Source organism: Candoia aspera, chromosome 2 (assembly GCF_035149785.1).
Source record: "Candoia aspera isolate rCanAsp1 chromosome 2, rCanAsp1.hap2, whole genome shotgun sequence".
NCBI classification, from domain to species: Eukaryota; Metazoa; Chordata; class Lepidosauria; order Squamata; family Boidae; genus Candoia; species Candoia aspera.
Genome location: NC_086154.1, coordinates 101,534,095 through 101,555,612, shown reverse-complemented (window position 1 = coordinate 101,555,612; position 21,518 = coordinate 101,534,095). Strand labels below are relative to the sequence as shown.

The following is a 21,518-nucleotide window of genomic DNA, read 5'->3' as shown; positions in this document are numbered from 1 at the left end:
GTTTAGGAGATCTATACTGCTGTTCTGAACCCCTTTATCTAAAAGTAGATCTTCCCTCAATATGATTTACTTTTGAATTAACATGCACAAACCTATGCTGTTAGAGGGTAAAAAAGAGTTGTGAAGTATTCCAAACAATGGCAAGCCATGTTTTTCCATTACCCTATTTAGTTCCATCTCTGAATTAAATAGTTAAAATAAATGTAATAATAACTGATAAATGAAGGAGGTTTCTAAAGAAAATAGTGGAGTTTTCTTTTGGAGATGAGGGGAAATACATAATAGGCACCTGCTTGGAGAAAGGGTTGTACAATATAATACATGTACTACATGCAGAAGGCTGCTCGTAGGTCTGTGAAAGACTCCTGTTGAACTACAGCCGATGGTACCAAAAATCTAACTCAGTATATGGAATTTTTCAGTGTTCTTCTCTTGACAGAGACTGTTGGGATTCCAATCATTGAAGCACTGCATTGGTATATATTCAGAGCTGTTCTAAATGTAAAGCTTTTACGATTCCAAGGCTTTTACCTTTTCAGTAAATGAGAATTAAGGATGCTCACAGAACAATAGATTTGCACCACATGTAATTCATTGTGAAGGACGGGGCATGACAAAGTATGTTAATTGTCATTTCAGACAGCAGACATCATAAACATAATACAAATGTACCAAAATGCCATGTACTTAAATAATTGAAACCAATAAAAACAATGGTAATAATAAACAGGCTTGTTTTTCAGACTAACTCACTTATGAACAGACAAATTAATAGATTTCCTAAAAGCAACAAGCCTTTTAAAAAACAGTACCAAGCTCAACAATTATTTAAAAGTGGACTTAAAAAAGCAGAACAATAGAAATAGCAGATATTCTGAAGGATCAGTGAGTGCAAGGATATTTCCAGCGAAGGATAGCACCATCAGCACTCACGCTCACGATTAATTTATTGTTAGGGCAGATCTTCAGGCGGGTGATGCTGCCGCTATGGCCAATCCCAACAGAAATCACTTCACCTTCATTATAATCCCACACTTTGACTAGGTGGTCATCACCTCCTGTGGTATAAAGGAGAAAGAAGACTTTATGTAAAACTGCCAGTGCTGTGCTTTAGGAGCAGGCATAGAATTACAGTTAGCAGCAAGACGTGGTAGAGCAGGTTCCAGTTTTGGACTCCAGCCAGCCAACAATTTTTCTTTGGCCTCCATTCCTTGTTGCTATTATATTTGCTGTTCAAAAGTCAGTCAGCATTCCATGAATAAGCACCCTCAAACCCTATTGTTACCACTCACTTTTCCACCCCCAGTAACTGGAATCTATTTTTAATTCCCTGGAGAACTTTTGTACCTTGCAGTTCCTTCAGGATTGAAGATACCTTCCCCAATTTTGCATGGAAAGTCCTGCACACTAGATAAGAATCAATATGTGGTAATTAATTTGCACAAATATGTTGGGTGTGAACTGGGAGATAGAATTTAAGATGTCATGCTTTATGGATAAAAAAGAATAGCAATTCTATAGAACAGATAGATAGTCTTGGAGGATCTTGGAGACAGGGCCGCAACTAGGGGCAAGCGGGGCATGTGCCCTGGGCACCACGCTGGGGGGGCACCAAAATGGGCGCGGAATCCATGTTTGCCCTGGGTGACACAGACCCTAGTTGTGGGCCTGCTTGGAGATCAACTAAAAAGGGTTGTGTCTTTGTATTCAATGTTTGGGTTTACAGAATATGCTATGCCAAAACAAAAAAATTATGGTTTAAGCGGTGCCCTGGTTCACACAATATGCTAAGATAATGACTGAGCCCACAACATACTAACCATAAACTAACCAACATTTTTGCATAATCTAGTGTGTTTCTCCTTTCAGAAGTAATTTAGGGTCTACCCACAGAGGTGCACACACACACACATTTTTTCCAAAGCTAAATTCCAATTTCTTCTCCATTTTACCACTTGGTATCATCCTTTGAAGATAACTAGCTCTCAATATCTCTCAATCTTGCCAGCACGTTAGAATTATGAATGTGAGAAGGAGAAATTCTGTAGGTAGGGAGAGATAAAAAATATATTCAATATTATGGGAGGGTGGATAAATAAACTTACCAGTCACAAAATACAATCCATCTGTTGTAATATCCATCCCATTAATAGACCCAGACAGGGAGCCCTCTAAATCTCTGATTGGAGATCCATCAAACACTTCCCAGTAACCAATCTAGAATCCAGAGGAAAAGTGAATAAAGAAAAGTCATAGAACACTACTTTTCTACAGTAATTAAATGGTGTGTATGAGTCATGCAACTAGGCATGATTTGTTATTATTTATTCAAATTTATTATAGCCATCCAACTCCAACAGACTCCAGACTGCCAAAAGTTGCTTGGATTGCAGCAGGATAGAAAATGAATGAATGGTTCCTTTTGCCTCATGCACTTACCTTCCTATCTGTGCCACTTGTGATAACCTGATGTTCATCAGGGTGATAGCATACGCATTTGAATAAAGTATTGGCTAATATCATCTGCCGTCTCATGAAGTGGCTAGGAAATAAATCAGTTTCTGAAATTACATTTTATTACATTTAACTAAATACCCCCACTGCTAACTCCTGCTTTTTAGGAACTATTTTTGCCTCAGCAAACAAAAAACAACCTAATCTAAGTTGAATGAACATCTGGGAACACAGCAATGGCAAGCTATTTCCCTATCATACTAGGAAAACTGCATGGATGCATTCAGAAATATATCTTAACCCAAAGCAATTTTGTATTTACTACTGATCTGTAATGAAGGAAAGAATTGAGTGCCTGTAATTTCTAATACAGTGGAGGGCAAAAGGAAGAGGGGCCGACCAAGGGCAAGGTGGATGGATGATATTCTAGAGGTGATGGACTCGTCCCTGGGGGAGCTGGGGGTGTTGACGACTGACAGGAAGCTCTGGCGTGGGCTGGTCCATGAAGTCACGAAGAGTCAGAAGCGACTGAACGAATAAACAACAATTTCTAATACATGTGAAAGCATATGGACTGTCTGCTTTTGTTACACAATATACCCAAGTCTGGCATCTGTCCAGTCATCCTCTCTGCGAAAAAAGGATTTAATACAGTAGTATAGCTAAGCGATAGTTCTATGCAAAAGTGACCTTACACAAGATCCCAGATAATACATGTTCCATCAGTGCTGGCTGTGACACACTCCTCATTATTCTTCTTGATCTTGATGCAAGAAATAGCAGAAATGTGCTCCTTCATTACTTCTTCTAGCTTGCGTGTTTCCTTCCTGACCTCCCACACTCTCACCTAATAGAAACATCATTTAGCATTCATGCTAAAATGAAATTTGAAGGATCTTGCAGTTCATAGGTTTTGGGATTTGAGACACATAAAGATAAATCAATTATTGTCATACAGTAATAATTAAATTAAACATGTAACCTATCTCTTGCACTCACTTTTAAAGAAAATGCTATAATTGGTATTAGTCTATGTGACCTACCAAATGCTATTTTTGATTGCAGCAGCATACCAATATGTTTAATAATAAATAGTCAATATTCAAGTTCTGTCTACCATGGCTGAATTATCATTTAATATATTCAGAGCATAAAGACATACATGTTGATGAAGTCTGCATCAAGTTTGGGAGCTCTTTACCTGACCTTCACCACCTCCGCTGATTATTCTTTTGCAGTCACTTGTGGTAGCCACAGCTGTCACACCCATACTATGAGCATTTTCAACGACGTACATCAGCCGCCCAGTTTCTGGGGTGAAGGCACGGATTTTTCCATCATTCCAAGCTAACAAAAAATAAAAAGAGTTTGCTAAGACCAACATCTCTCTCCTCTTTATCCTTCCCCAAATACGATTTCTGTAACTTAGTGGTCAGTACAGAGGATTGTTCCAATTCAAGAGCAGATGACTTGGAGAACCTACTCCTTTTAAGGAAATAAGTAGATGATGGATGGAGCATATTGTATCTCCCATCATGAGGTGAGCCTCAGCAATTTCTAGTTAAAAAGCAACAGCTGTACAGCGTAAGCCACCAGGGATTCATCAGTTCTACTTAACTCTGTCATGATGCCAGATTATGCAATTGAGAATTAGAGTTCAATTTGGTTGTTCATCCCAGTCCTGCAACCTTATCTTCTCTTAATGCAGCTGAACCATTTTGTAGTACTCTAAGAACGTAGCAAATGCTGGACTGGCCTTAATAGTTTGGCTAGTGACAGAATAACTACTTAAAAGAGAGAACAACTCATGATTGATACAATTCTTCAATAAGCCAGACATTGCAAAATGCTTTCACCTGAAACGATGCTTTTGCCATCCCGCATGAAATCTATGGCGTGACAGGTCATGTTGGGGACCGTAATCCGTAGCAGCTCCTTATTTTCAGGTGTATACCATATACGAATATCACTCTTTGAACATGTGGCAAACAAGTCAGATGTACCACTATAGGATGCAAAAAATAAAGCTTTGAAGACACTTCTTAGCAATTTATTCTTGAATCTCAACAACTGAATATTAATGTTACAACAGAGCCACTAGATCATATTCTCTAAAACCTGATTTTTATCCAGAATTTTTGAAAATTCTTTTCAGAAGAAACTTGGAAGTTTGACTCCAGCTAAAACATGAGGTTCATAATCATATTTAAAGCGACTGATAATTATGTATTAGCTGCTCTAAACCTGATTTAAATCTGGGGAATGAAATCTGGTTCCTTTTAGTGTACTTGGAGCCAAAGCATACTCTCCTAATAATTTAGAAATTAATAGCAAGGCAAATGTCACACATTTTGATCCTTGCCCCAGGAGGGAAAAGATATGGAACTGTTAGCCTTTTGAAGGTGTCCTGATCAGGAAACAGACTCCAGAAGAAGGCTAGAACTAGGTGTTATTGAGTTAGGCTATAGTAACAGAATGTTGCAAATCGGTGTTTCTCCTTCCCTCCCTCTTACTCCCCAGGGAGTCAGGGAGGAGCCAGTCTGAGTCTCTGCCTAATATTTTCTCTTTTCAGGGCTCAAGGCATGCTTCTGCATATTTTGTTTTTATACCAGTTTCTGAATAGTTTCACCGAGGTCATCTTCAGGACTCCCTACAGGAAGTGCAGTACACTAGTAAACAATATGTTCATTGTTACTTTCTACCTTTCTAGGTGGCATGACCAGCTGGGCCTAAAGCCATTAAGCTGGAGTACTGCTAGATATGGACAGTTCTGGTGCACCCTGGAACAATAGTACAAAGACTTGGATGGTTCCTTCATGGAAAGCAGCTTAACGCGTTCTCTACCCAGTCTTCCAAACCTAAAACCATTTGCTGGAATACTGCATTGAGGTTAGTTGTAGAACAGACAATCCCTCTAATTCTAATAATTTCATAGACTGAAAGCCTCTACAATACGGAGTTTCAGTACTGTTATAAACCCAGGTTTGAAGGCACTGTAATTCTGTTCTCTATAGCTATCTGATAGATCTTCCTAACTTCCAACCATGCCATACTCCTTTTAGTTTAATAAATGTTAATCTTAGCTTTGAGTTAAGCAGCCTTCATTGGTATATAGTATAATAATAATATGCATACATTCATACCCGCCCTCCTATTCTCTTTTGTGCTACATAATGTTTTGCAAAAAATAAAGAGTAAGCAAAAGAAATTAGAAGCATGAGATAAGAAAAAATGTATTTACACCAACACCATTCACTGTCTCTCTCCATATCTTTCTACCCTTATAAACAACACGCCAGCTATCAGGCTTTACACTAGGCAATACATCTTAGCTCTGAAGACACTTACCCAGTTCAGGAATTGGCTTATTCTGCAGAGGGCTCTCAGACGTGATTTGGATAAATTAGTCTCTTTATCACAGACAAGAATGAAGCCATATACACATAGAAGATTTGCCCCTTGTAGTACATAGCAGTCGAAGTCTGCAGTTCTGTGCTTCAGAATTTAAATTCTAGGTGGTTTTTTTCTCCTGCCTTGCCAAGTCAATGGCTACTTAACATGAATATGAGAGGGACCTATTTCTGTTGACACATTAATTCTCTCTAACCTGAGAACCCTGATCCTTATTCATTCTTTTTGTATGACCAAGTTATCTCGACATAATACTTTCATACTAGTCACCTCATTTCTGTACGGAATCATTCTAGACCCTATCACTTCTTGTTTTATCATATAAACATCTTCAGTAACCCATTTCCACTTAATTCAAGTTTCTCCTGATATATTCTGTTCTCACTGCTATGTAACAAAGTGGGCAGAAGCACACGCTCATACACAGCTGCTGTTGCTTTAGACATTCATTCCTTGCAACAAATCACACGCAACCAACTGCTTTTGCATATGTTGACATTTCCCACTTTTACCAATCACTCTACCAAGGTACATACATTTATCTACATGTTCTCATTTTTCATCATGTATGTATAATGTGTAATATTCACTATTTTCCCTGTTAAATCGTTTTCAAATCCACACTCCTTACTACATTATACAATCTGACACTTGATACAAATGATTTGTGTTCTCAACTAACATTCTGCATACAAAACTACACATTCATGTTCCCAACCTATCCACCTCTAACCTCAGCACAAGCACAAGTCCTTATATAATGTCCATAAATACATTAAACAATCAAGGGGACACCATACACTAAGAATTCAACTTTGCATACACAGGCTTTCTGGATCTTTAAACTTATTAATCACTAGGGGCAATAGATGTGGAGATAGAAGAGGGATTTTGCACTTGTATGTTCTTTCCTTATCTAAAAGCCTTACTTTGGAACCTCTATGTAACATGCCTTCGACTGGTTAAACCAATATTCTCAGGGATTTCATCACTTCCTTCCTCTTTGAATTCAGTTCTCTTTTCTCTTCTGACTCTGACCTGCATTCAGATACTTACCTGACTTGGTCTATCTCCATAATGAAGCAGAACACTCCACAGGCTCTTACCTGTGGACAAACTTAAGTAATTCAGCCTTTCCTACTGCTGTATTATTTCCTAAATAGAGCTTATCTTTTTCTTTCACACAAGCACCAGCCTCAATAATATCAGTATTGCACTCCTAGTTTTAATGTTTCTCCATGCGTTATTTTCACCGTATGAAGCTATATGATGTCTAAAAATAGTTCCGTGCCCAACTCTCTAGTCAATGCTGAACCATTCACTAAGCTTTCCATTTACTTGACAAACATGTTTGGCTCCCACCATACACTGCCATACGGTATTCAGCAAGCAATTTTCAACTGCATGTTAATGCAAACACTCGATAATTCAAAACGATTCGTTTTATTCTATGCTTTATCTCATCAGCAAATGTATAATAAATGTTTCTGTCTTGTATTCACACATTTCTCAGTGAAATGCACTGTATTTCACACCCTGCCCAGCATAAAGCTGCATTGCATGCCTCAAATTTTACTCATCGTCACCTCTCATATCTTTTTGATCAGTATTCTGCCAAAAATCTCCCTGGACACACTTAACGCACTAACCTCCCTGTAGTAATTGCATCCACTATTGCTACCTTTGCCTTTGTATGTGGAAATAACACAGCATTCTTCCCAGGCAAAGATGTAGACTTTACACATGCATTAAACAATTTTCACAGCCATTCCATAAGCAAACCATATCCCTATTTTAACATTTCTGCAGTTACTCTCTCTACACCCATGACCTTATCATTTTTCAATATTTTCTAGACGTTTATGACTTCCTTTTCTTCTTTTCCTTGGACACTAACGTTTTTGGTATTTGTTTCAGTTCCACTCTTTAACATATCACTATCATTCCCATACAAACATCTAAAATACTTTTCCAGCATTTTCTTACCTCAGTTTCATCCCAAACCGTTTCATTGTTTTTTTTAAATCCATTTACTCTGCTGGAGGCTCCTTTGTTAAGCCTTTTCACTCACTTTCAGAACAACTTAATGTTCATCAAATTTGCATTGCATCTTCTAACTGCTCCTTAATCTTAAGACTACAATCTTTGCTACTTTTTCTTTCTGTACATACATGTCTCAATTTTTGCAACAGTAATCCACTTCATCCACAGGCTCTTTTACTGCATTTCCACTTTTTCATACTTTCCATTAGCATAACTCTGCATACTTCTGTGGCACTCTGTAAAATAATTCCTTTCACTGTATTCCGAGCTGCTTCAACATCATATTTCCTTATAGGTAGTCCTCACTTAACAAAAGTAATTGGGACCAGAATTTCCATCCCTAAGTGACACAGTTGTAAAGCGCAATGCCGTGTAACTGCACCTCTTAGCAACGGAAATTCCGGCACTGCCAGTTGCCATCATTAAGCAAATCCTGTGCCATCATTAAGTGTGACATCACATAGTCACCATTTGTGACCTCCTGCCAGCCTCCCCATTGACTTTGCTTCTAGGAACCTAGCAAAGAAGGTTGCAAATGGCGATTACATGACCGTGGGGGTGCTGCGGCCATCATAAATGTGAGGACTGTCATAAGTATCATTCGTTTGGCACTGTCCTAAGTGCCAAACGAATGATACTTACAACAGTCTTCATATTCCACTTGCCATTAATTCCACTTGCCACTGTATTCCACTTGCTGTTAATTTGTTTAGTTTTATGTCTGTTTTCCCCACAATTATGTCTTCAGTACTATGTAATAATTGTCTGTTTCACAGAACCTCTCATCACCCTTCTATCGTTTACTCTCTTAGTCTTTCAATATTAGCAATCAACTCAATCACACATTTTGATTAAATTACAGTAAAATCCATAGATCTGCTTCATTACATAGAACATCTGCCTATATGGTATGTTCTAATAACAAGGATGACCTGAAGTTGCTTTTGATACTTATTTAAGTTGCCTGACATTGTATGGAAGGTAGGGCATGGAGACAAGTGTGATCTATAACACCTGATCGTTACAAGTTGACACTCGATTTGAAGCCAAAGGCAAAGCGTCATTTCAAGAAAATGTTATAGTCTTGGTAATGACAGCAAATAGTAATCTGCTTGTCTACTTTGATTAAAATGAAACTTAAAATAGCATATAGTGTAGCAATGCCAGTTGTGTTTTTAAAAATAGTATTGCCACTGATGGGGATGGATTCTCCTAAAGGCAGCGATAGTCACTGATTATGCTGATTCTGGAGACCGAGAAAAAAGTTGTATCGATAAATAAATGCCAACCAACTGAGCAGGTTTCAGCTACTTGGGAGCTGTTTTTCTATCAACTGATCCAGTCTAGCTCAAGAATGCATCTAGATGATTTAATCAATGGCAAGCAGACCTTTTCTAAGAAATAGTGCAGTTCTGCCTGCCAGTTCGTCATTCACATGCTGTTTTAAAAAAATGAGAAAATTTAATATTTTCATCTAAACGTTTTAAGATATATTCCAAGTCATTCTTGGGATCACGCAAGAGAAAAATTGATCCAGACACAAGGATGCATACATTTCTCAACACTGCCTATAGATCTACTTGTAGAACCTGTAATCGTGCAAGGAATATGTCAAATTTTACGTAAGAAAACAGAAGCATGCCGATGCTTCAATATGTTTGAAATCATGAAGTAAAACAGATTTTAAAGGGAGGTTTATTGAAGAAGACTAGCAGAAAATGCAAACGTCTTTTTCAGGTTCATATTCTGTCTCCATATCTAATCATTTCTTCATTATCCACTGCATTTCATTTTCTGATCACCTTGCTTTTTGATAAACCATACTTAGCTCAGAGTACTGAAATCCAGTTTGATTCCAAAAATATTGGGGGGGATCACCAATCACGTATGTGAAGACTGCGTCTGGCTTTTAAGTAAATGTACTCATATTTCTCCTGGGAAAAGAGTTTTATTTTCTTCCTTACAGACATCAGTTCAAATATCATGAAAAGGAAAGGGAAGGGTAAGTCTTTGTACAATATCAGTTCTGTACAAAGTTCTGCCAGGTCTGAGTATTTTACTGGCATAATTTATGTGAGCAGATACAAAAAGCAGGATACTGTAACCACTGAGAAGTGGAGAATCTACAGAAGCAGCAGACAGCACAAGAGATTCTCTTAACTGCTCTGATTCTCGCATCTTCCAAATTGCTCGAGTCCCCAAACGGCTAAAGATCACTAGCTGATTACGTTAATTCCAATTTTTTTGTCTTATAAATTAGAGGGAAGGCTTACTTAAGCACACCCTTACCCACCTAGATGAAAAGTTTTAAACCTAGGCTTGTCTATAATACATTCAGTGCCTTTTCTATTTGAACAGGAGAAATTCTTTGAGTTATACTTACTATGGAAAAATTATATCATTGATAGCATCGTTATGACAGGTGACTATGAGCTCATCCTTAAAGTCAGAATATGAGAATCGGTAAATCTGCGACTCGTTTGTGCCCACAAAAAATTGGTGGCCCTGGCCTCGTGGTGTGATGGACGTGACAGCACCTTCCAACTGAACTTTTCTGTAAAACGAAATGAAGGTTTTGCACAAAAGATAAGTGGCTTTCTAATGAGTCATCCTTCCTAAGCTCTAGGTTTTTTTTCTTTTCACAAATGTTCTCCCTTCAATGATAGCCAATCTCAGCAATCCAGAAATATTTGAAATCTAAAGGGTAGAGTGTATTTATGATGGTGTGGATTTTCTCCTCTCTTATTAATGCTATTTCATGAATTAAAAAAATAATTTTGACATCTCAGAAAATAACTCCTAATATTTTAAATAATCTGTTCACTGAGATTGCTTTATTTATTGTACAATTAACATCAGTGCATTTTAAATTGGTACTTCAGAGATGAATTTTTGAGCTGAAAGCCATCACATTAAATTAGCAATTATACCATGCTGTGCTCTTTGGCATATTTTTGCCCTGTATGCTGCCAAAATGGCAATCCTCTGTTGAAGAGTGTCTCAGGTATCACAGGAAAGATCAGCCCCCACACTTACCAGTGGGATTGAAATGTGCTCTAGATCCCACACGTGTCTCTGACTTGAGGCAGGGGAAGAGAATGTATGTATGCCACCCCTGGAGCTACTATGCACAATTTCCCTGGGAGAGACATTTTTAAAAAACGGGGAAGGGAGGAAGGAGAATGCCATTCTTCTCTTCTTTTTGTGTGTCAGCGTAAGCCTATCAAGGCTTTGGATAAGGTGGCTTATACACCTACAGATCTCTCCATGGGCTCAAACCACCACCACCCCACTCCCTTCATTGTATGTACCTTGTGCACAATAATGCCCCTGCCCAAGAAAATTCAGAGACTCACTTGATGATTTTATACTTGGATCCCGAGCAAAGGGCTACAAGTCCAGCTCCGGTGCCAATGACCAAGTCACCCACCTTCAGCAAAAGCAAAGCTGTGACTCCCTAAGAGAAGGCAAGATGGAGATACTTACATGCTAAACAAATCACTGTATTTGTGTGCACTGACAGCTTAATTCAATACAGTATTTGTCTTGACCGCCAAGATGACATGTAAGCAATTGAGATTATTGTTTGATCAGTAATCTTCTATCAAATCTATTGAGATTAGCTAACTTTTTTATTACCTTGCTGTACAAAAATGTCATACAAAAGATCTGTCATTCCCCAAAGCTAAGCATGCGTATACTTCATACCAAATTTCATGCATCTCTGCCTATTCTCTAAGACAAATTTAATTTAACAGCCCAGGACAGTAATCATCTTTCTTAGCTGCAGGCTGTAGCTGAAGGACAGCAACTGAAAGATTAGTCAATATGGCGTGAATTTTCATGAGTACCAGCCTATTTTATCCTTCAGATGGATGGAGATACATTTCAAGAATATTTATGTCACCTTTAGTTATGTTCGAGCACACACAAACTAGCACTAAGCAATCTTAGAAGCAGTTAAAGATATCAAATAAGGAAAGATGTTTAGAGCTTTACCTTTAATGCACTGCTGACTTTTAGGGCACAAATCTTCACACAGTGACTTATAAAAACCCAATAAATACAACGGGTCCTTTCAAACAATAATTTTGTACTAGTGGAAAGCATTTGTACTTGTGTGTGGTGAAACACTTGGTTTTCACCAATGCCACCCACCTACAGCAACCCATTCCAGAAAAGTTCTGTGGAGGGTCGCAGATCAGGATGTTTCTGAGCGCTATAATAGGCAAGGAGTGACAAAAATTAGACACCCTGCTTTAAGGTTTCTGATACCACAAAACCAGTGTTGAATAAAACTTTTTATCAGTTCATACAAATACAAACCTAATCTCAAACAAAATCAAAATTAAGAGCCAATAAACTTTCTAGGGGGGGAATTCCATAAGTGATGCCATAACTGTGGAAACCCTATTCCCATGTTCCACTGACCTTACCATGGATGACAAAAGCACATGGAGAAGAGCTATCAGGATGAACTGCAATGTATAGCCAGGCTGAGAACAGATGGGCTTTAAAGTGTCTAGATTTCAAGTTGTGTGTAGCTGTAACAGGTAAGGAGCAACTCACTGACCTTTTCTATCTAGACCTGGCAAGATTGTTCTAATCAGCTGGCCCTAATTAGCAGTTTTGTAGCTCAACAGTTTCTGGACAGTTGTCCAAAAAGGAGTCTTAACCCTACCTTGGAGAACGTATCTCAGTGGAAGATAACAGTGGCCAGTCTATATCCAGAAGAGGCTGCAGCTGGTAAAAGATGCTCTATTCATCTGGTGCTGCTTGAACTTTCTGTAATATCTAAATCTCCGAGGGCTCCCAGTCTGCAACCTTAATATTTTAAAGGGAGCATAATCCATTCAAAACAATTTGAACACTAGCTCCTTGAATGACCCACATACCCCAAATACCTCCATCTTATTAAGCTTCAGTTTCCTGGTCCCAGTTCTAGCCATTGATTCAACGATTTCTCTACCTCACCTGAATCAGATATATAAATCTGCTAGTGTATAAGGAAAGTAACAAAGGAGAGCTAAAGATAATGGAACACTCCTGTACGTGCCCACCAGTTCTTGCAGAAATGTGTTTATTAGTCTTCCCCAAACTAGCACCTTCCAAACGTGAAGTATATGTTCATCAAGCCCAAACACTTTGTCCACACTAGCTTTAGGGTGATGAAAGTTGCAGTCCAACAGGATATGAGGTTGAAGACGGCTGATTTTGTACTGTGGCATGCATCTCCAAACATGCACTGCACAGGTAGTAAAAGCTATACTGTGCTATCATATGTCCACAAACATTTGCAGGTGTGGCATCTCTCTTTGATAGTATATGCACAAACTACAACAATACACTAACAGCATTATCTTTTTTTTTTAGCTTTTGGAATTGAATAGATGGGGCTTGAATAGAATTGAACAGTAATGAAGATTGAAAAGGTAGAAGATGATGACAGAAGTCCATGTTACAGTTATTTACATAGAGCAAGATCATTGACATTAGATACTTTTTAAAACCATTTTCTAAGGTAGTTTAATAATTTATCTCAGTATTTTGTTTCTGAGATGCCTCCAATTGTCATTTCCAGATTTGTCTCAGCAAATAGCACTCAAGATGAACTTTCATCGTTCCTGATCATCTTCAGTTTTTTGATAGATACTTCAAGCCATTTTCAGCAACAGAATTCCTTAACTATCTAAAGCTATTTCTACAAATCTAGCAATCTATAGCAATCTACCTAAACATGTAACAGTAAAGTTCCATGCTGCTAGCTGTATGAATGGCCTTCAGCTCTTTCCAACTGCATTTAACACTTTTACCCAGCCTACTTAAACATCACCTGCCCAGTTATATTTCAAAAGACCACCTACAACAGAGTTGGACTGCGTCAAAGGGATGCCTGTAAAGCACGATGTCTTCCATTAAAAATTCTACTATGGAAATGCCTTTTTAAAATGAACAGATGTTCATGTTCACATGAGATTACATGCATTAGGGTGGAAGTCTGCTTTTGTGGTAATAGTCTGATGAGAAACAGTCCTCTCCTTCAGCAATTATCCAGGAGCAGGATTGTTTTTAAACACAAAGCTTTCTTATGGGGATCAACCATGCTTTACAAATCTCTAGCTATCAAATACCCATCAACTCTATTTCCATCTACTGCAGCACAGTAGAGTAGTGAGTCTGAAACACCTTTATGGCTTTGGCATGTGACAGGTGATAAACTCAGAAGTTCTCCCATGACAGATTTTGACTACACTGCTAGGAAATGGAAGATATGGCTTTAACTGTCCTGGACAATTGTCTATCCATACACACCAATTTTAAATTAACTTGGGAGCAATTTTTACGGATTCCATTGAAAAATATATTTAAGCGATCTTTTTTCCCAACAAAAATTGCTGCCAACAGATTAATTTCAGTCTTATTTCTTCCTTATCAAGGTTGTCCTATATATTACTGCTAATAGACTGGCAGCTATATAATCCACTTTCTATTCATAATGCTCAGCAACTTGTATTCATGATGCAATGTTTTGCTTTATACCCTACTGTGCCCCTTGTGAGTTAAACATAAAGGCTGCTGGAAGGTCTGACACTTATTTTATTATTTAGTTGTTACACAAAGAAATCATAGCCTTGAAAATCCTGATTACAAAAGACATGTTCCAAGGCAAAACGAAGCTCACTTATTTCCCTGCAGGAAAATGAAGCTCTGCATCCCATTCTAATTACTTTCACTCAAGTGGTTTAACAAAATGTAAACACCTCAATAAACCTCTTTTCATAGCACACAATCCTTTCCTTTTTGTGGGAGTAACTAAGGCAAGGAGTCAGTATTTAAAGGAATGCCCTTTTATTTAATTGATTTCCAAAGATTTTAGTGATCACTAGATTTACACTAAATAGTAATTTAAAAGGTATAGTTTCCAGAGCTGTATTGGCATCAAAACCAACAAGTAAAAAAATCTGTTAACGCTACACTTCTTTACACTCTGCATTTACACATTGTACTAAGCTATGTTTCTTTAGCCATGATGTGTTGAATAAGGCAGAAGCAAGCCAAATAATCAGCATTTGTTTGACCAATTCTTGGTTGGTTTTCTCTTTTTAGCTTCACAGTTCTCTAAAGGCTTGGGCGTGACAAAAAACCAGACCAGAAATAAGCCAAGAAACTATAAGTAAACCATGTGTCTTGTTTGAATGACATTAAGTCCCAATTATAGTCTATAAACCAAAACCAGTAATGATTCTAAACTATAGTTTACTTCCATAAAAGTCATGGTTTAGCCATTAACCCAACTGGCAATCAAACTACATTGTGGCTAACCACAATACAGTATAAAAACCTAGCAATTATTAAACTTAATCTCATTCATCTGTGTTTAACAATAGTTCAAGTAGTGATGTTAAATAAAAAGTCCACTGTCTTAGTGTTATAACCCATTAATAAAATGATAAAAATCCCAATGATTTTAATAAAAGTGGATTATACTCAGCATTAGGGATGCAAAAGAAATCTATTACATATCTGAATAGCTTTAGTTCTCTCATCTGTGGTCCTTTTCAGATCATCAGAACAAATTTTCAGTGATGGATGAAAGCCAACAACTGACTTGCAAACAGTCAAACGTCTATAATTTTTAGGTGATAGGCTTTTGGAATTTATATAATAAACTTTACCAATTCTAGAAGTGTATAGTTTGAAATAACCAATTACATGAAATCCTTAGTGGTACACCTCCATGCCTAAACCAGCAACTGAACATTATACAATATATTCCATGCCTTTACAGAAATTCACTTATAAATCATATGCAGTGTTACATAATACTACATTGATATAAATAACACTGCATATGAGTTTGTGGGTTGATTTGCATCAGTTTTCACACCTGTCTTTTGTAGATCTTTCCACGTTACTTCTTATAAAAATGGCAGATAAAATCCAACATCCATCTCTTACCAATGGTTTTAGATCCACTGCAATGTAATATCTGAGGAGTAGAGCATCATGAATGACTTACTTGTCTATCTCTTTGCAGAGAATGAAAACATCCAGATAAGAATTATGATTGAGCAATTTCAATCATTTTTGCATTGAAAACGTAGCATTTGGGGGAATGAAGTTACTTACTTTCATTTGTTTCTTTTCAGTGTATAAGTGCAGTTTGTCATACTAAAAATAAGCTGGAACAGCTATGAAAGAGACTCAGAATAGATGAATAACAAATTTAAGAAGCCAATTTAAATTTCTCCTCATTCAGTGCTTGCTATTTTCATGGAAGGAGGGTCAGTTATAAAGCTGAAGTTGTTTTTCAATATACCAATTCCCCGATTTATTTCTTTAAAGTAAGGCTTTGCCTGTAATGATTTGAGCTAATCTGTCTTGGGTTTTTAATTCAGGGAAAAACAGGCAAGAAATATTAAAAAAATAATTTGAAAGTTGTGTGTGGAGAATTGTGTTCTCTCATGGAACTCAGCTGTGATGTTCTATACTTCAATAAGCTATATTAATCAACCTCAAATATGCATGAATTGACTCCAGAGGATACTCTGTGGTATGCACGCGCTGTACATTCATAGGCTGCATATGCTGGACTATCCAGATATTATGTTAATGACTTGCCCTATTACAAAAATACATGTATTACATTTCCACTTACCTCCTTAGTAATTAGCTTCTAAGGCAGAAAATCATTACCTGCCTCCATAACTAAAACCACTTCAAGAATTATGGTTTGTGCACTGTATAAACCTCTAACTGCAAAGACAAGATCCAATCTATCATTATCAGCCAGTTGAACTAAAGACTTTAAGAGAGTAACCAGGTCAAACTGCCAAATTGGAATTCATTAAGAAATGAACATTTCAGTTTTGACAAAGATGTTTATTTTTTGTTGTGATGAAATCAATTACTCCAATTGTGTTGTCCTACATACTGTATTACACACCTTTAATTTCAAGAGATTCTTGTTGGGCTTGGGCCATGGACTATACCTTTTACTCCCTTTGATGCAGAAGATTCACTACATTTGTGCCTGACAATGGGAGTACAAAATCATTACATATTAGAATTGATTACATGTGTCTATTCACATATAGTGCTTACAAAGCTATTACATGGAAAGGCATGTAATATCACAGTGACAGATCTTTTAAAATAGGTTCATGTATTTGCAGAGGCACCATTCGAACACAATAGTGAACAGGATAGTTACACTGAGCACCACATTACCAGTTTCATCTTTATTGAGACTCATTAGGTGTGGATAATCAGATGTTATTCTATCGGGTTCAAGCCCTCTATCAGGAATCAAACTCAAGGGGACCTTTGCACTTAGTTGACAATAAACAGCTTTAGGAGCTATCCAGGTTCTGGCACTCAGTGGTTTGCAAAAAGGGATATAGAAAAGCTATTACAATGGTATCCACCTTCTCTTAAGTTCTCAGAAGAGAGACAGAGATACTACATTGTCATGCCCCCATGTACAGGGTTTTATATGACTTCTACTCTTTTGGGGGAAGGGGGAACACTCTAGAAAAATTTAAACCATTCCTGCCCAATATTTATATATACATGCATACATACATTTTATACATGTTAAATAGCTGCATGTAACACTTGCTTGTTTAAGAATTATTTTAAAATATTTATTATTTTTAAATATTTTTAATAATATTAAATATTATTTTAATATTATTTATTATTTAAAAATAATTCTTAAGGAAAACTAAATGGATCAGTACAACCAGAGATATGTTGGTAACCATTGGAAGATGAGACCCCCAGCTCGTAAGATGGTCAAAATATTTTTAAACAAGCAATGCGTGGAAGTGGAAGAAGACAATAGAATAGGAAGGACAAGAGACCTCTTCCAGAAAATTAGAAACATCGGAGGTAAATTCCAGGCCAAAATGGGTATGATCAAAAACAAAGATGGCAAGGACCTAACAGAAGAAGAAGAGATCAAGAAGAGGTGGCAAGAATATGCAGAAGACCTGTATAGGAAGGATGACAATATCAGGGATAGCTTTGACGGTGTGGTCAGTGAGCTAGAGCCAGACATCCTGAAGAGTGAGGTTGAATGGGCCTTAAGAAGCATTGCTAATAACAAGGCAGCAGGAGACGACAGCATCCCAGCTGAACTGTTCAAAATCTTGCAAGATGATGCTGTCAAGGTTTTGTTGTTTATTCGTTTAGTCGCTTCCAACTCTTCGTGACTTCATGGACCAGCCCACGCCAGAGCTTCCTGTCGGTCGTCAACACCCCCAGCTCCCCCAGGGACGAATCCATCACCTCTAGAATATCATCCATCCACCTTGCCCTTGGTCGGCCCCTCTTCCTTTTGCCTTCCACTCTCCCTAGCATCAGCATCTTCTCCAGGGTGTCCTGTCTTCTCATTATGTGGCCAAAGTATTTCAGTTTTGCCTTTAATATCATTCCCTCAAGTGAGCAGTCTGGCTTTATTTCCTGGAGGATGGACTGGTTTGATCTTCTTGCAGTCCAAGGCACTCTCAGAATTTTCCTCCAACACCACAGTTCAAAAGCATCGATCTTCCTTCTCTCAGCCTTCCTTATGGTCCAGCTCTCGCAGCCATATGTTACTACAGGGAACACCATTGCTTTAACTATGCAGGCCTTTGTTGTCAGTGTGATGTCTCTGCTCTTAACTATTTTATCGAGATTTGTCATTGCTCTTCTCCCAAGGATTAAGCGTCTTCTGATTCCTAACTGCAGTCAGCATCTGCAGTAATCTTTGCACCTAGGAATACAAAGTCTTTCGCTGCTTCTACATTTTCTCCCTCTATTTACCAGTTATCAATCAAGCTGGTTGCCATAATCTTGGTTTTTTTGAGGTTTAGCTGCAAACCAGCTTTTGCACTTTCTTCTTTCACCTTCATCATAAGGCTCCTCAGTTCTTCGCTTTCAGCCATCAAAGTGGTATCATCTGCATATCTGAGATTGTTAATGTTTCTTCCAGAGATTTTAACTCCAGCCTTGGATTCCTCAAGCCCAGCTTGTCGCATGATGTGTTCTGCATACAAGTTGAATAGGTAGGGTGAGAGTATACAGCCCTGCCGTACTCCTTTCCCAATCTTAAACCAGTCCGTTGTTCCGTGGTCTGTTCTGACTGTTGCTACTTGGTCATTATACAGATTCTTCAGGAGGCAGACAAGATGACTTGGTATCCCCATACCACTAAGAACTTGCCACAATTTGTTATGGTCCACACAGTCAAAGGCTTTAGAATAGTCAATAAAACAGAAATAGATGTTTTTCTGAAACTCCCTGGCTTTTTCCATTATCTAGCGGATATTGGCAATTTGGTCTCTAGTTCCTCTGCCTTTTCTAAACCCAGCTTGTACATCTGGCAATTCTTGCTCCATGAACTGCTGAAGTCTACCTTGCAGGATCTTGAGCATTACCTCACTGGCATGCGAAATGAGTGCCACTGTTCGATAGTTTGAACATTCTTTAGTGTTTCCCTTTTTCGGTATGGGGATATAAGTTGATTTTTTCCAGTCTGATAGCCATTCTTGTGTTTTCCAAATTTGCTGGCATATAGCATGCATTACCTTGACAGCATCATCTTGCAAGATTTTGAACAGTTCAGCTGGGATGCCGTCGTCTCCTGCTGCCTTGTTATTAGCAATGCTTCTTAAGGCCCATTCAACCTCACTCTTCAGGATGTCTGGCTCTAGCTCACTGACCACACCGTCAAAGCTATCCCCGATATTGCTATCCTTCCTATACAGGTCTTCTGCATATTCTTGCCACCTTTTCTTGATCTCTTCTTCTTCTGTTAGGTCCTTGCCATCTTTGTTTTTGATCATACCCATTTTGGCCTGGAATTTACCTCCAATGTTTCTAATTTTCTGGAAGAGGTCTCTTGTCCTTCCTATTCTATTGTCTACTTCCACTTCCACGCATTGTCTGTTTAAAAATAATTCCTTATCTCTTCTGGCTAACCTCTGGAATTTTGCATTTAATTGGGCATATCTCCCCCTATCACTGTTGCCTTTTGCTTTCCTTCTTTCTTGGGCTACTTCTAGTGTCTCAGCAGACAGCCATTTTGCCTTCTTGGTTTTCTCTTTCTTTGGGATGTATTTTGTTGCCGCCTCCTGAACAATGCTGCCAACTTCTGTCCAGAGTTCTTCCGGGACCCTATCTACTAAGTCCAGTCCCTTAAATCTATTCTTCACCTCCACTGCATATTCCTTAGGAATATTAGTGAGCTCATATCTAGCTGATCTGTGGGTCTTCCCTAATCTCTTTAGTCTGATCCTAAATTGTGCAAGAAGAAGTTCGTGATCGGAACTACAGTCAGCTCCAGGTCTTGTTTTTACCGACTGTACAGATATCCGCCACCTTTGGCTGCAAAGGATGTAATCGATCTGATTTCGGTGTTGTCCATCTGGTGAAGTCCATGTATAGAGCCGTCTCTTAGGTTGTTGGAAGAGAGTGTTTGTTATGCAGAGTGAATTGTCTTGGCAAAATTCTATCAGCCTATGTCCTGCTTCATTTTGTTCTCCAAGGCCATACTTACCTGTAATTCGAGGTGTCATTTGACTGCCTACCTTAGCATTCCAGTCTCCTGTGATGAAAATAACATCTCTTTTAGGCGTGTTGTCCAGTAGGTGCTACAGATCCTCATAGAACTGCTCTACTTCAGCTTCTTCAGCATTTGTGGTTGGGGTGTATATTTGGATCACTGTGATGTTAGATGGCTTGCCCTGAATTCAAATGGAGATCATTCTATCGTTTTTTGGATTGTATCCAAGCTCTGCTTTAGCCACTTGATTATTAATTATGAAGGCTACTCCATTTCTTCTGTGGTCCTCTTGTCCACAGTAGTAGATCTGGTGGTCATTTGATGTGAAGTGGCCCATTCCAGTCCATTTCAGTTCACTGACGCCCAGAATGTCTATCTTTAATCTTGACATCTCACCAATAACCACATCCAATTTGCCCTGGCTCATAGATCTTACATTCCAGGTTCCAATGGTGTGTTGATCCTTAGAACATCGGATTCGCCGTTCACCACCAGCACCGTCGGCCGCTAGCCGTCCTTTCGGCTTTGAGCTAGCTGCGTCATCACGTCTGGGGCTAGTTGAACTCATCCTCTGTTCCTCCCCAGTAGCATTTTGACCATCTTACGACCTGGGGGTCTCATCTTCCGATGGTTACCAACATATCTCTGGTTGTACTGATCCATTTAGTTTTCACGGCAAGAATACTGGGGTGGGTTGCCATTACCTTCCCCAGGGATCGCATTTAGTCTGACCTCTCTGTCATGACCTTCCCGTCTTGGGTGGCCCTTCACGGTTTAGCTCATGGCATCATTGAGGTGCTCAAGCTCCAGCACCACAACAAGGTAACTATCCTTTGCTGAAGCTGTCAAGGTAATGCATGCTATATGCCAGCAAATTTGGAAAACACAGGAATGGCCATCAGATTGGAAAAAATCAACTTATATCCCCATACCAAAAAAGGGAAACATGAAAGAATGTTCAAACTATCGAACAGTGGCACTCATTTCACATGCCAGTAAGGTAATGCTCAAGATCCTGCAAGGTAGACTTCAGCAATTCATGGAGCGAGAATTGCCAGAT

At 38.5% G+C, this 21,518-nt stretch overlaps 1 protein-coding gene across 1 annotated transcript in view; it reads right to left on the bottom strand.

The window, feature by feature from the left end:
* Positions 1–571: 571 nt before the first annotated feature.
* CFAP52 (cilia and flagella associated protein 52) overlaps positions 572–21,518 on the bottom strand; it is a 35,781-nt gene continuing 14,834 nt past the window's right edge. The window contains exons 7-14 of the mRNA XM_063292597.1: positions 11,265–11,365; positions 10,292–10,462; positions 4,311–4,459; positions 3,656–3,801; positions 3,150–3,301; positions 2,440–2,542; positions 2,106–2,217; positions 572–1,058 (exon numbers count right to left, since the gene is read on the bottom strand). Coding sequence (XP_063148667.1) covers positions 883–1,058; positions 2,106–2,217; positions 2,440–2,542; positions 3,150–3,301; positions 3,656–3,801; positions 4,311–4,459; positions 10,292–10,462; positions 11,265–11,365 — 1,110 coding nt within the window. The 3' untranslated portion in view covers positions 572–882. The remainder of the gene's footprint in view (positions 1,059–2,105; positions 2,218–2,439; positions 2,543–3,149; positions 3,302–3,655; positions 3,802–4,310; positions 4,460–10,291; positions 10,463–11,264; positions 11,366–21,518) is intronic.